Here is a 15,312-nt window from a genome sequence, read left to right on the forward strand (position 1 = left end):
AGTGCCATTGTCTCTAATCAGCATCTTTCTGGGTCCTCTTCCTTTTCCCATCTTTCACTTCCACATCTGCTCAAATTCGAATTCTTTTTTAGCTCGATCCGCCGATTTTCCCGGTCAAATTTTCCACCTTTCGTCTCTCAGCAAGGTATGCCATGGAAAAAAGTTTATTTATTTATTGTTTATTTTCTAATTTGGTTCTGCTCCCATCCTTTTTTTTTCTCCTAGTCTTTTGTTCTGAAAATGGATAAGAAATGTTGGATTTAGTTGTTCCATTTGGTGAAAAATGCTTTGCCATGCGAGTTCAGAAAGAGAAGTGTTTCAGTTTAGTTGGAAGGACTCTTGTCAGATTGAAAGAGGGGCTTAGTCAAATGTTGGAGATCTAGCTTTTTTGTTCTATTATTTTGTCTCATCTTCAATTAACTTGAAGTGGGAATTTATGAGCCTCTTCACAGTTATAGGTTCTTAGTGCTGGAAGTTCCTATGTATGCAATTGTTGCCTCTGGCGGATGTACCTTTTTGTTAATGCGAAGAAAGCCTTCATAATTATATTACTGGATCTCTTCCACCCCAAAATTTTTCTAGTTCATTGCTGTTATGAAGTGATATAGAAAAGACTAATGCATTGCTCGGTTTGGACATCTCTTACTCTTTCTTAGGTTCCAAAATTTGTGCTGGAGCTGCATTTTTAGCTCTGCATGTTTGCTTACTAAAGCAAACGTTTAATTCATCTACGACATTTTAAGTAACTTTTTATCTGACGTATTGCTTGAAATTATGGATCATTGGGTTCTAAATTGGTTTGAGGAGATTATTATGTAGCCGAGTTGCTTTTCAAGTTTTCTTAATGGAGCACGAAGTCACAGGAGTAGAGTTACTTAAGTTTATGCCTAAGAAAGGATACGTTTGAACATGGATTCTTTGCTTCTTTTGCATTCAGGTGACTACAGTTACTGTTATTGCATTGGTGGCTACCTTGGTAAGCAATTAACTGGGTGTGGGAACTGGATATGCAGTAATGCATGCTAGGCGTGATTGATTTTCTGAACAATGTCGAGAATTACTAAGTGGAAGATTGAGAAGACAAAAGTAAAGGTGGTTTTCCGGCTCCAATTCCATGCTACACATGTAAGTTTCCGATCTACGCAGCTTTTCCTTCATTTTTTGGGTTGGTACTTTCAAATTTCGTCACAAGAAATTTTGGTTTTTTGGTTGGTAGAAGGGGAAAAAAATATAATCCCTGTAACTTGTTATTTGAACTAGAGAACCCCAATCTCCCACTCAAACATGATCAGAGTGCATTGCACAATTGGTCTGAGTTGGCATTTAAACTTACAGTTCTCAGAATTTATTCAAAATTCAGTTGGCATTATCTTACACCCTGCATGTCTTTCAGTATGTTAGTGTGATGGTTGACACTTGACACTCTCATTTGTCATACCAATTTCTGTTTAGTATTCATGTTGTTTGAGTGAGTGTTACTAATTATTTATTTGTTCTTATGATTCTCTAATCTCAGTTAAGTCTAATTCAAACAGAAAACTCCAAAGAAATTATCTAGGTAGGATTTATGACGAGAGATTTTGTAATGAAAACCTCATCTTGTTCTGCATATGAATTAATATAACCTACCTCAATTTTTTAAGGCTCATTTTAATGTATTTATACCATTTGATGACATGCAGTACAGAAATAATGAATAGGAATTTGGAATTATAATTTATAACTATCAAGTTGGTCCTTCCAAAGCAGCCTCAAAACACAGCATGCTCAAAGCATGAAAAATGTTTATGTTCCTTACATTGGGATAGATAAGTGTAAAGAACCAATTCAACCCCAAACCTTAAGGTTTTGAGTGATGACCTTTTTAATGGTTTATATTATTCTCTAAAACACGCATTTACGTAAGAGCCCTTTGGGTTTGAAACTTGGATATTGCATAGGCTCAATTTTTTTTGTTTTACCTTATGCTTATTTAATTCCGCAAGTGGGAGGCGGTGAGGATCGAACTCGTGATCTTATGGTCACTGAAGCTCTGATACCATGTAAAGAACCAATTCAACTCAAAACCTTAAGGTTTTGAGTGAGGGCCTTTTTAATGCTTTTATTTTATTCTCTAACAATAAGACCTAAGGACCAAGCACGTGTATAAAATGGCCTAGAAATGAGGAAAGTAAAGAATTTTGGATGGGAGGCAAAGAAGAGAAAGGCAGAGTGAGAGAATAATACCCATTGACCCATAGACGGTTTGTGTTTTAGCTGCTCCCCCTTCCTCCCTGCCTTTTGTCCTAGCTAGATGAGCTGAATTGAAACCTTGGCTTACTGGTTAACAAGCTAAAATATAGAATTTCAGACCCACTAAAGTATTTTCATGAAAAAAATAAATAAACTAGAAAAGCAGATGATCAAGTAACCTGTTTATATGTCAAGTTACAATATTTTCACTGGCCCCAGCACCAAACAATAAGTAGAAGTGTCAAGTATCAAATTTGCAGAGTCCATGGCTTTAACTAAAATAAACGGCACTCATATCAGAAATCTCCTATACCAATAACGTGATGGCTCAATCATCCGTTGTAGTGGTTCTAAACTTTTATTGGGTCAAGGACTGTTCAACTACGACATAATTAAAACTAAACTTATCTACTATCTTTGTGTGAAGAATGAACACTTCTTGATTTATGCAATTGTTGAAGAAGATTTAAAATTCTTGACCAAGTTTTGCGTACTGCAGCAGTGATTAGGTTCAACTTCCTCCTGTCTTACTGAAAAGTTAATCGAGCTCTACAAAGTATCTGAGTATTGACTTGTTTATCAACTTAGCTCTCTTGAACTATTTGTACTAGTTGTTTGACTGTTTGCCATTTTAAAATGCCATCTTGAGAATGTAACATGAAGGAGTTTCGTATCTGGAAAAGTGTTAAATGGCCCATAATTTGGTCAGCATTAAACTTATTATCTCTGTTCGGGTGATATCTGGGAGAGAATTTATATTTAAGAGTCTGTTAGGACCCATTTGCAAGGTATGGGAGTTGGAGTCCCACATTAGTTGTGTGGACAACTAATATGGGGTTTATAAGGCCTTGGGCACTCCCACCCTTTGAGCTAACTTTTGGGGTGGTGCATCCTAAGGTTCTTATCAAATGGTATCAGAGCCTTCCACTATGTCTCCCAATTGCAATCAAGCGGTGCAGGTGGTGACGCTCGCATTGCAGAGTTTGCCCGGGGTTAGTTAAAGACTAGTGCAAAGCCAGCTCGTGTGGGTGCCAAGGCTGCGGAGCGTGGTGGAATGTTAGACCCATTTGCAAGGGTATGGAACTTGGAGTCCTACATTGGTTGTATGGGCAACTAATGTGGGGTTTATAAGGCCTTAGGTACTCCCACCCTTTGAGCTAGTTTTTGAGGTGGTGCATCCCAACGTTCTTATCAGTGTCACTGTGATTAGTTGATAATTTTGGAAGAAGTCTGTATTAAATCCTCTTTGCTTTAGGACTGAATTACTGTTATTGGTGTTGTCTAGATCTATTTCTTTATGCAATTACTGAAAATAAGTTCTGTTTCTGCATGATCTAGATTCCACAATCTGGATGGGATAAACTGTTTATCTCCTTCGTTCCTGCGGACTCTGGGAAGGCTACAGCAAAGACAACCAGAGCAAATGTGAGAAATGGAACCTGCAAGTGGGCAGATCCAATATATGAAACTACAAGACTCCTCCAAGACATTAAAACAAGACAATATGAGGAGAAGCTTTATAAACTTGTTGTGGGGATGGTAACACTCTTTTCTGACTTTTAAATTGATATATTGCATTATGCCATAGCATTTATGGAAGTGTCACGTGTGAAAGTCAGAAACCAAATCAGGCAACACTAATCATATTGTTTATGACTTAATGCAGAAACCTTCATTATATCACTCACATGAATGGTGAATATTGTATAAGCTTATTTTTTGGTCGTTTACTTAATCTATGCTCTGAGATTTTGATTATATTTTGTAACAGTGTGATACAATAATCAAAGATACTTTTGAATCATTCTTATTCATTCATTTATTTTTTGGTAAAATATAATCATTCTTTTTAAATTTAATAAGCTTCTTATTCGAAATAATTAGATTTTGAATGGATCTTAATGTTGGGAATAAAATTTAATTGACACTATGAGCTCATGTAAAGAACATAACAACTAGACTAGTATTTGTAAAATTTGAGTTTTATTATTTTTACAGACAAGCTATTGCTTGCCATCATCAGAAATATATGTGTTGTCCGGGTTATCGAATAACAGAGACTCTTGTGGCAATAAGTCTTGTTGTAAGTTAGAACTGTACTCACTTTATTTTTGGCCTAACCACTTCAGGGTTCTTCACGATCTAGCATTCTTGGTGAGGCCAACATCAATCTGGCTGATTTTGTTGAAGCCTTGAAGCCGACAGCTGTCGCTTTGCCTCTTAACGGAAGTGAGCCTGGAATCACACTCCATGTGAGGATCTCTGAACTTCATATTTCTCTGATGTAATTTTCTCGTGTTTATTTGTTCATTGGATATGCACTTGTGTGGTTGTGTTGCAGTACTATCTAATCATTTATGAATTTCTATTTGCCTGGTGATGGCATATCACTCTTAAGTATTTGTTGAGAGTTCTTCAATTGCTAGAGGTATCACTGGTATGACATTTAATGTTTTGTTTCTCTTCTTGTTTGAAGCCAGGTCACCGTGCAGCTTCTCACTTCCAAAACTGGTTTCAGGTACCATGTTATGAGTTATGACATTTAAGGATGTGCTTTAGCTGAAAATGATATACTTATTCGATGTTATTACTTTCAGAGAATTTGAGCAGCAAAGGGAACTCAGAGAGAGGGGTCTACAGATAACCTCTGACCAAGGATCTCATGATGAATCTGCTGATAGCAAAGAGTCCTCTCCAGACCAGAATGTCAATAGTCATATAAATAAGGTTTCATACCTTCTCTCCTTTACAAGTATTACTCTAAATTTGTATTCATCTTTACCTTCTCTCTTTCTCTACTCAAATCATTCCTACTTTTGGTGCTTGACTGCTTGTTGTTAGTTCGTGCTATCCATTTGTTGGAAGAAGATGACAAATTAGTTGATACTTGACAAAAGGGCTTAATGCATTCTAGGAAAAAAAAAAAGAAAAAAAAAAATTACTAACAAAATATATTTTTTCCCTTCTTAAGTCTTAATAATATTTCCTTGGAAATTCTATGTTCTTGGTGATGAAATATAATTTTTCTTAAAAAAAATAAAAAAAAGATGTACAATCTAGTATTCATATAGAGAATCATGTTTGTTGGCTTGGTTTACTTCCTAAAAATTGAGGGTTTTTTTTTTTTTTCCATTTTCTTGACATATTCCCCCTTTTTTCTTCATGAAATTAGGTCAATTCAAGAATGAAATTGAAAAGAGAATCTAAAGATCTCCCCCATATTTCTTCACCTGAAGGAGAATCAGGGGTTAATGAAGAGTATGCAGACTCAGCTGCTGGATTTGATGGCTCTTCTTCTACTTCAGAAAGCATATATACTGAGAAGCATGATATCTCCAGTACACATGAAGTGGACAGCCTTAAAAGTGCTATCTCTGGTGATTTAGGTGGACTATCCCTCAGTCAAAGTCCTCAGCCAGAGAAAGGAGATGCGGTTGATAATCAGTTTCCGTCACAGAGCAGTGATTGGGCCCATGGTTGGAGCATAGATTATTCGGCTGCCAATAATGTGGCTGCTGCTTCTGAAGATAGTAACAATAGCAGACTTAAGGGAAATTTAGAAGCAGTTGAGTCATCTATTCTTGATCTAAAATTGAAGGTTAGCAGTTTGCAAAATGATGCTGATGAAATAGGTGTTGAAACACACAAGTTTTCTGAGCAACTTGCTGCTGAGATATCATCTGGAGAAGAGCTAGCAAAAGAGGTTGCTGTACTAAAATCAGAGTGTTCAAAGTTCAAAGATGAATTTGAGCAGCTTAAAAGTTCTAAGTTAAGCTTAGCATGTACTCTTAGAGAACCTACTGAGACAGATCAGGATAAATTATTTCAAAAGTTACAGCTTAAATGGCTTCAGGGAATTTTGCTCATGGAAGATAAGTTAAAAGATATTCAGAAGGTGTCTATGGGATTTCCTGAAAGGGATTTTAGGTTCCTTAACTTGGAGTTAGAAGCTCTGGTTGAGATTTTGCAGGATCTCAAACAAGAATCTGGAGAGCCGATTTTGGGGATCGATGTTGCCAATGGAAGAGAGAACAAGAAAATAGATTTGCATAAAGGTGAGCAATTTTTAACAGATATCGGGTCTGATGCAGGTGTATTTCAGCCTGAAAGCATGACTCATTATCTTACCATACCTGGCCTTGTTCCTCATGAGTCTGATTCTGCAGATCCTACCCTTGCTATGAAAGAGAAAATTTTTGAACTTCTAAGAGAGCTAGATCAGTCCAAAACTGAAAGGGAAAGCCTTGTACGGAAAATGGAACAGATGGAGTGCTACTATGAAGCTCTTATTCAGGAACTTGAGCAGAATCAAAGGCAGATGATGGCTGAGTTGCAGAACCTCAGGAATGAACATTCGACTTGCCTATACACAATTTCTGCTGGTAAGACTGAGATGGAGAGAATGCGCCAGAATATGAATGAGCAGATAATGAAATTTTCTGAAGACAAGCGCATTTTGGAATCTCACAACAATGAGTTTGAAAGAAGGGCTATTTCTGCAGAAGCAGCTCTTAAAAGGGCTAGATTGAACTATTCTATTGCTGTTGGTCAATTGCAAAAAGATCTTGAACTGCTTTCTTGCCAGGTTCTTTCTATGCATGAGACAAATGAGAATCTCATAAAGCAGACCTTTTCTGATTCTTCACTTCCAAATACTGAGGGTTGCCCAGAACCCATGAAATATCCTAAAAATTCAGAAGGTCATACTTCCAATCTATTGCTATGCCAAAATCAGAGTACTTCCTTGCATAGACAACATTTTGGTGAAGCCATTTTACTAACCGATTTGAAAAGATCACTTCAGTTACAAGAGGGTTTATACAAACAGGTTGAAGAAGAAATCTGCCAAATGCATTTTGTAAATATATACTCAGATGTGTTTTCTAAGGCTCTACATGAAACATTGCTTGAAGCAAGTCTTGATATTCAACTCATGAAAGAGGAAATTGTTCAACTCTCTAAGCAGCTGCTGCTCTCAAATGAATCCAATGAGTTACTGGTGCTGAGGCTGCAGAATGCTATGAATGATATCCTCTCGCTAAATGAGTACAAGGAGATTTGCACAGCAAAGAGCAATGATATTGCTCACCAGAACCAAATTTTAGAAGCAAATTTAAAAGATCTTGCTCTTGAAAATAATCTTCTTACTCAGAAAATTAATGAGTTGGAAGTTTTTCTGACAGAGTATAGAAGTTGTGAGAGTAAATACATGGTATGCAGTGCAGAAAATACAGAGTTAAAGAGTTTGTTGAAAAAAGAGAGCCTTGAAAAGGAACATCTTCGTGATGAAATATCCATTTTTCAGGAAGAGTTAAAAGCTATCAGAACGAAATTTGATGAGCTGGCTTCTATGAAGGATAATCTGCAGAATGATGTGATATTTTCGTCTAATAAGTTGCAGAAATTGCTGGCATCGTATGATGATAGATACAGTGAACTTTCTCTTTGTAGTAGATCTGCTTCTTTGGATTCAGAATGTGAAGACTTAAGAGGTCTCTTATTGCGACTAGAAGAGCTTCAACAGAGTGCATTTGATAGAATCCTGCTACTCATTGAAGAGAAGAAAAATTTAGTCAATGAAAAACATATGGCTCAAGTATCCTTAAGTACAGCTGAATCACGTGTTTTAATCATGAAACAGAAGTTTGAGCATGATTTACAAGAGATGGGAAGTAACATAAATGTGTCTAGTGCCCTATTGGAGAAACTTCAATTAGATTTTGAGGTGCTCGTTGACAGGATAAAGGCTGGTTTTGAAGCTGAGGAAATTTACTCTCAACATCACAAAGAGCTTTTGTCTGGTCTTGATCATTTGGAAGCTGATCTACAACAACTTAATTCCAGAAATCAGGACCTTAATCAAGAAATTATAAAGCTAGATACTTCATCTAGTGACCTAGAAATGTGTAAGCTGACCTTAGCAGCAATCACAGAGGAAAAGAAAGCTTTGGAGTTGTCTTTACAGGACAAAACAGAAGAATCTGCCAATATTTCATCTGAGCTTAATTTTTTGAAAAAAAGCTTGTATTCTCTGCAGAATGAGATGCATGCTGAGAAAACTGTCAGAGAAAAAGTGGAGAAAACAGTTATGGATCTTACCACAGAATTGAATGAGAAGCAATGCCAGCTGCAGGATTCTGATATGAACAGACAAGAGTTGTTCCATCTCAAGCAATTGGTCAGAGACTTAGAATTTGAGAAATCAAGAATCTCAGATCTTCTACAGAAATCTGAGAAACATCTTAAAGATGCTTTAAAAGAATCTTCTTCTATTAGTTGTCTGGAAACTCACTTATCTGAAATGCATGAATTTTCAATAGCTACAGATGTTGTTATGATTTTTACCAGAGCTCAGTTTGAGGGTCATATGGAGGATCTTATTGAGAAACTACATTCCACTTGCAGGCAATTGGATGTGCTTCACAAGAAGAATCTAGCTGTAGAAACTGAATTGAATGGCTGTCTTTGCAGAGAATTGACTTGCATTGAAGAAAATACAACATTGTTGACAAGTCTTGACTTCCTAAAATCCGAGTTAGAGGCATGTGCTGCTCAGAGTAGAGCACTAGCTGATCAAAATAGTGCAATAATATCAGAGCTTAAGGAGCACAAGAGTAAAACAGAGAATGTCAGCCATACTTCTCATGTACGTGAAAGCCAGTGTGTCCTTGAGGTTGCAAGGCTGGAGCAATTGCTGGCAAGTTGTACCAGAGATGCTGAAGAACTCTTTTTGTCCAAGGAAGAAGCTGAATTCAAATGTGTAGTTCTCCGGGCCAAATTGAATGAACTGGAAACTGCAATTACTTCGCTAAAACAATCAAATAGTGAGCTGATAAGGCTGCAGAACCAATGTAATGAGCTTACCAAGAGGCTTTCTGAACAGGTTTTTAAGACAGAGGAGTTCAAGAATTTGTCTATTCATTTGAAGGAACTGAAAGACAAGGCTGAAGCTGAGTGTCTTAATGCCCGTGAAAGAAGAGGACATGAAGGACCACCGGTTGCTATGCAGGAATCTTTGAGAATTGCATTTATCAAGGAACAATATGAAACAAAATTGCAGGAACTAAAACAGCAACTGTCTTTGTCAAAAAAGCATAATGAGGAAATGCTGTGGAAGCTACAAGATGCAATTGAAGAAACTGAGAATAGAAAAATGTCTGAAGCTTCTCATATAAAAATAAATGAAGAGCTGGGGATGAAGATCTTGGAATTAGAGGCTGAGTTACAGGCTGTACTTTCTGACAAACGCAATTTGTCAAATGCTTATGATCTGGTAAAGGCTGAAAAGGAGTGCTCAGTGATAACCCTTGAATGCTGTAAGCAAGAAAAGCAAGAGCTTGAAGCTTCTCTTCTAAAATGCAATGAGGAGAAGTCCAAAATTGAAGCAGAGCTTACATTTGCGAAGGAATTGACTGAGACTTTGACATCTCATGTCAATGTTCTGAATGAGGACAATGACATGTTCTCTTCTTCATCGAATCCTAAAGAGATATCTACTCGGGTAGCTTGCGGTCCCGAGCCAGAGAGAGCAAATTTACTCATCAATAGGCAACCAGAGGTAACTGAATTATTTATTTATTTATTTTTATTAAATATCTTTAATTATCACTTCATAAAAAAATCACCTTATTTCTTGGATGGTATATTGATACAGTAATAAATAAATTATTTTCATTACAGAAAATTGTTGGTTGTCCGAATTTCTTATGCATATGTACTAGTTCTTACATATCAGTATCCAGAAAGATATCTTACTAAGAAATGACTCTTTATTTTACTAGGTGAACTATTCTCTCAAGCTTTCAATAATTTTTGCTCTATTGCTTTTGTATACTTATACGATCAAATTATCGTAATTTCAGTCCTTTGTCAAGTTTTAAAGTGTCAATTAGGGCTTTTATCATTGTTGGAGGTTGAAACTTATTAAAGCTACCCACATGGTTTATTCTATATCATATTCGAACCAAAGCTTTTGGAATACATTGTGCATGATTGCTATTGCTAGCCTAGAATAAAATCCTACTCTACGTACATGCAGGGCCTTCTCCCACTCTGTCTGTCTTGTTTCAGTTAGTAATTCTGGACAAGTTAGTGGCCATTTATCAGAAATAAGTATCATCCATGAAAATGATAATCATTATGAAAATTATTTATACCAATCAAATGCCAGTATATAGGAATTTTGTCTGTAAAAAACAATTTTTTCAAGTGTTTTATACATTTTTTTATCAGAAGTTAAGAACCCTCACATCTAGTTAATATGAATTGAGCATAATATTACTTATTCATGATATGTAATACAATAAAGCAGGAGTTCCTCTGTTGAGAATCTTAACTGCGTGTCATGGAAGCTTGACATTTTCAATAATCTTAAAATTTGCAATATAGATTGTTCCTATGTGTAGCAGAAAACTGGTTGACTTATTCACATAGCTTTTCACTTCATGAAATATGTATCTCTTTTAAGTTCAGTCAAAGGATTTTGCCTGGTTGGAATAAACGGTGGGAGTATGCAGAGGAGAGAAAGGAAACCATGATGAAATTTTGGAACTGATTATCATTTCTTTTCCTTCCTCTTGTCTTTATTTCCTATTTGTTCTCAAGATAAGCAAAGCCTTTAACTTTGAGGAAACAGTTACGTAGTGCAATATCCAATGTATGCCTTCCTTCATTAATCCTGAGTGGTAAGCACTAATAATTTATTTTCATAATCATTTGATAGGACCCTCTTGCATTTAGAGTTATAAATGGATGCCAAACTCTTGGAACTGAAGAGGACTTGCAACAACATGAAGAAAAGAAGCATGTGGCTTTAACTGAAAGTTTGAAATCTAGCATTGACCACTTGAATAAGGAGGTAATTTATTACATCGCACAAACAAGTTAGGTGTCATTATTTGTCCTCTATTATAGTTTCCATTACACTTTTTCTTTATTCCTCCTTACTCTTAAAAGTAGTACTTTCCTTGCCTAATATCATGCACAAGAGAATTGCATTTGCATTTTCCTGGTCCTTGAGTTGCTACTTTTATAGTTGTGTTTGATGCCAATGTGTTCTCTGAGTTCTGTCTTCTGATTGCAGTTGGAAAGGATGAAAAACGAGAATTTGCTTCCTCCAGTAGATGGTCATAGCCACGAGCCAAGTTTCCCAGGTCTGCAAAGAGAACTGATGCAGCTACATGAGGTAAATGATTCTTGTTGCATTGATTTCTATAAAACATACGTTTGTTTAGATTCTTATTAATTTTGTACTTAACTCAGGCCAATCAAGAGTTAGGAAACATATTCCCTTTGTTCAATAGAATCTGTGTTAGTGGTAATGCATTAGAAAGGGTGCTTGCTTTGGAGATCGAGCTTGCTGCAGCGTTGCAGGCCAAGAAGTCAAGCATCCAGTTTCAGAGGTACACTCTTCTTTGCAACAGTAATGAGATCTGACAATTACAGTTGCCATTTTGGAACCACTTCACCTTAAGATCCTCTTTTCATTCTTTACTCAATTTAAATGTTGATTAGTAAGATGCATCCCTTGATCATCAAAAGCTCCTTTACTTCAGTTTCACAAATACTTGGAACAGTGATTTGTCAAGAACTAATTTATTCCAAAAGCTAAAGTTGTTTAGTGCAGGATCAAGCATGTTGTCTTTTTATTAATATCTATAGCACATGTCTTCTCACAAAACCCCTTTGGGCATGAAGCATGGCCAAAAGCACAAGCCTACTTTTCGTTGTGCTGAAATTTAGTTTAATTAGAATAGTTGGGGCAGCAGGGATTGAACTCTTGATCACTTGGTTGTATAAACATTAATACAATGTCAAGAACCAACTATCCCAGGTGTATTATGGTGTTAGTTCTAAGAGGCTCTAAAAACTTTAGCCTTGAAACTCACTTAAGGAGTCTGCCATGCTATTCATGTTAGAAGACCTATAGCTAGACTGCTGGCTGGTGCATAAATATTTAAGAGATGTGCACCTAACATAAAACTTTTTAAGTTCCAGCTCTGTTTCCTCTTGTCATCAAAGCATTTCTGGTATAGGCTCATGTCTTTTGACTTGCAAATTGCATGTATGTTTCTCATTATTGATGTGGCAGTTGTTCTTTAGCCTATCTTGGTTGTTTACTTCTGCTTGAGTTACCATTTGTTTAATTGTTATATTATTTTATCTTCTTCAGAATCTGCTAGTATCTTCCATAAATCCAATTCTTTTAACTAAACTCACCCTTTTACCTAGAGTTATTTCATTTAAGCTTTTTTCTTTCTATTTCTCTTGCTTTTTCTTTGTGATATTTTCTTTATGTAAACTGTGAGGTAGCTATTAATTTCCAGAAGCACTGGAAAATGTAACCATTTTTTTCTTACCGATGACACAACGAATTCCTACAGGAGCCAAATTTCTTCTAAGGTCAAATTGTTAGTTCCCCTTTAGATATACTAATTTTTCAAATAGTTCCTTATGTTTTAAAAGTTTGTAATTGACTAATTGGCCCCTAGACCTAAATTTTTTCAAATAATTCTCTGTTAACCATTGCTAAACTATGGGGACTTATTTGAAAACTCAAGTAAACTGTAGGGGCCTATATTTTTTTCTCAATAGGTCCCTATAGTTCAACCAAGTTTTCAAGTAGGTCCTTATAATTTAGCAAAAGTTAATCCTGTCTCAAGTCTCAAGGCTGTCAACTGATAGTGATAGGCACCTTATTTCAAATTTTTGGAAGTTTAGAGACTCATTTACAAACTTTGAAGTCTAAGGACCTATTTGAAAAATCAATGAAACTATAAAGACCTAAGAATAATTCAACTGTTATTTAATTAGGATCCCTAATTTAGCTAGATAACCGATGTATATGGTATATTATGATTTAACTTACTAAATAGAGATAAAACCATAGACATGACAAATGCCTACTTATCCTGTCTTGGAGTGTTTCTTCCCTCTATCAAATAATTACTCCAGGAAAATGCTATCCTTATGCTTAGTGTACAGAAGTGTAGCACTTGTTTGCTAGTGGGTAAATGTATGATCAGTGGTGGAGCATTGAGGAGCTAGGGAGGGATGATCGCCCCCTTCAAATTTACATGTTACTTTAGTTGTGAGCTGTTATTTATGTTGTTTTTGGTCATATAAATAGTAATCACCCTCTTCAGCTTCATACAAGTCTTTAATTATAAGCATCATCTCTCTTCTTTTGCTCATGTAGATAATAATAACTTAAAATGAATATTACACTTACAATTTTGCCCCCCTTCACAAAATTTTCGGGTTCTGCCATTGGTAATGTCCAGCATTTCTATTGGAGTTGACTTACTGACATGCTCACATGCATGAGCATCTAATGAAAAATTGCATTGAGACCATTCAACCTCAAAAGTCTGAGACAATTTTTCTCTTATGTTCCAGTTCTTTCTTAAAACAACACAGTGACGACGAAGCAGTATTCCGGAGCTTCAGGGACATCAATGAGCTAATTAAAGACATGTTAGAACTGAAGGCAAGACATTCTGCTATGGAAACAGAATTGAAAGAGATGCATGACCGTTACTCTCAATTAAGTCTTCAATTTGCAGAGGTTGAAGGTGAGAGACAAAAACTCATGATGACTCTTAAGAATACTCGAGCATCCAAGAAGGCTCCAAATTCATCAACCTTCTTCGGGGACCATTCCTTATAGTCAGTCACACTAAGGCAGCATTTTTTTTAGTTTTACCTCCTTATGCAGGCTAATAATTCATGCTTGGTTCACATATTCGTGGCCCCATCATATCTTACTATTTTGTTTATTTATATATAGATTATGCTATATAAGGGGCTCCATCATCTATGGCGAGAGTTATATTTTTGCAAGGGATGGTATGGTATTAATTATATCATTTTCAAGGTTAAGAAGCAGATATAATTTGTGTAAATAAAATAGTGTTTTGTCCTTGGCTCTTAGAATACAAGTGTATATCCCTGTAATATGTACCCGAGCCTGAGTGCTGTAATTGTTTTTCTGTACAGTAACAAGATCTTACAAGATTATTTCTATTTAAAATTTTGTTGTGAAAACTTGTTTCTTTCCTTCCCTTGTATTATCCAGCTGAACCAAATATGTTTTGATGAATATCATTGTTATTAGAAACCAGGTTAAACCAAATCTTGAAGAGTCTCTGGACTTGAGTTTATCGTTTACATAGAAAATTATGCTGTAAAATAGTTTAAGGTGTAAGGTGAGAGGTTTCATCACTGTTAATTTTTTTTTATATAATTAGAATTCCTTCATATGATATAATCATAATAATTAAAATACGAGAGGTTTCATTTCCATATCTTAGTCCCATCGTTTTCTTAATTTTTTTTTATTTAATGAACTGTTCAAATTTATTAGATCTTGAAATTTGTTTATTCAGATTCATTTCTCTCAACGGCAGTATCTTTATTGTCATTCTAAACAAGTTTTGGGTGTGGATATTCTCTTGTTAAAAAAATAATAATATAATTATATGGAGAATTATAAATATACAAAGAAAAATTAATATTAATAATAAAAAAAATATTAAAAAAAATATTTTGATCATGTCATATTTTTTTTTACATCAAACGATTCATTTCCATCGGTTTTAGTTTTTCTTTTCATAGGAATTTTTTTTTTCAGTACCCTCATATTTGATCCTATCTAATGATCTGACATGTAGGACTGTAGGAGAGTTCATATTTCTTTGAGAAGATGTAATACATTCTATCGAGACACTTCAGATCAATTTCAAGTAAAGAATAGAGTTATATATCTTTTTCAATTTATGAGTGTCCTTAATTTCGTTTGTAATAAAACAATTTTCACGTAAAAAAACCATAATTAAACTTAAAATTAAAATCACACCAAAGTGAAATTATTTATTCAATTAAAATTAAGGGGGGTATCAAATAAAAGTATAAACCGTGAGAGAAGCTAATCTCGATCATTTAATTTTACATATGCAATCAAAATTAATTTTTCTTATGCTATTGCTTGATACATTCCCAATGTATATGTGTATATTTATGTTTGCGTGAAAGGATCAATTTACACTCATATAAATTTTATTTTCACACCATCTCAATTTT

The 15,312-nt window shown here is 35.3% G+C and overlaps 1 protein-coding gene across 1 annotated transcript; it reads left to right on the plus strand.

The window, feature by feature from the left end:
• The first annotated feature begins 997 nt into the window (after window positions 1–997).
• Window positions 998–14,188, plus strand: LOC133308691 (uncharacterized). The gene is made up of 10 exons (XM_061509362.1): window positions 998–1,125; window positions 3,571–3,771; window positions 4,362–4,484; window positions 4,713–4,750; window positions 4,830–4,959; window positions 5,405–9,790; window positions 10,955–11,089; window positions 11,315–11,416; window positions 11,494–11,633; window positions 13,630–14,188. Exons 1-10 carry the CDS (start codon window positions 1,048–1,050, stop codon window positions 13,898–13,900), a joined length of 5,604 nt encoding a protein of 1,867 aa, XP_061365346.1. The 5' UTR covers window positions 998–1,047; the 3' UTR covers window positions 13,901–14,188.
• Window positions 14,189–15,312: the final 1,124 nt, after the last annotated feature.

The sequence above is a fragment of the Gastrolobium bilobum genome, unplaced genomic scaffold, assembly GCF_033153095.1.
Source record: "Gastrolobium bilobum isolate Gb01-03AN ecotype WA unplaced genomic scaffold, APGP_CSIRO_Gbil_v1 utg2170, whole genome shotgun sequence".
NCBI lineage: Eukaryota > Viridiplantae > Streptophyta > Magnoliopsida > Fabales > Fabaceae > Gastrolobium > Gastrolobium bilobum.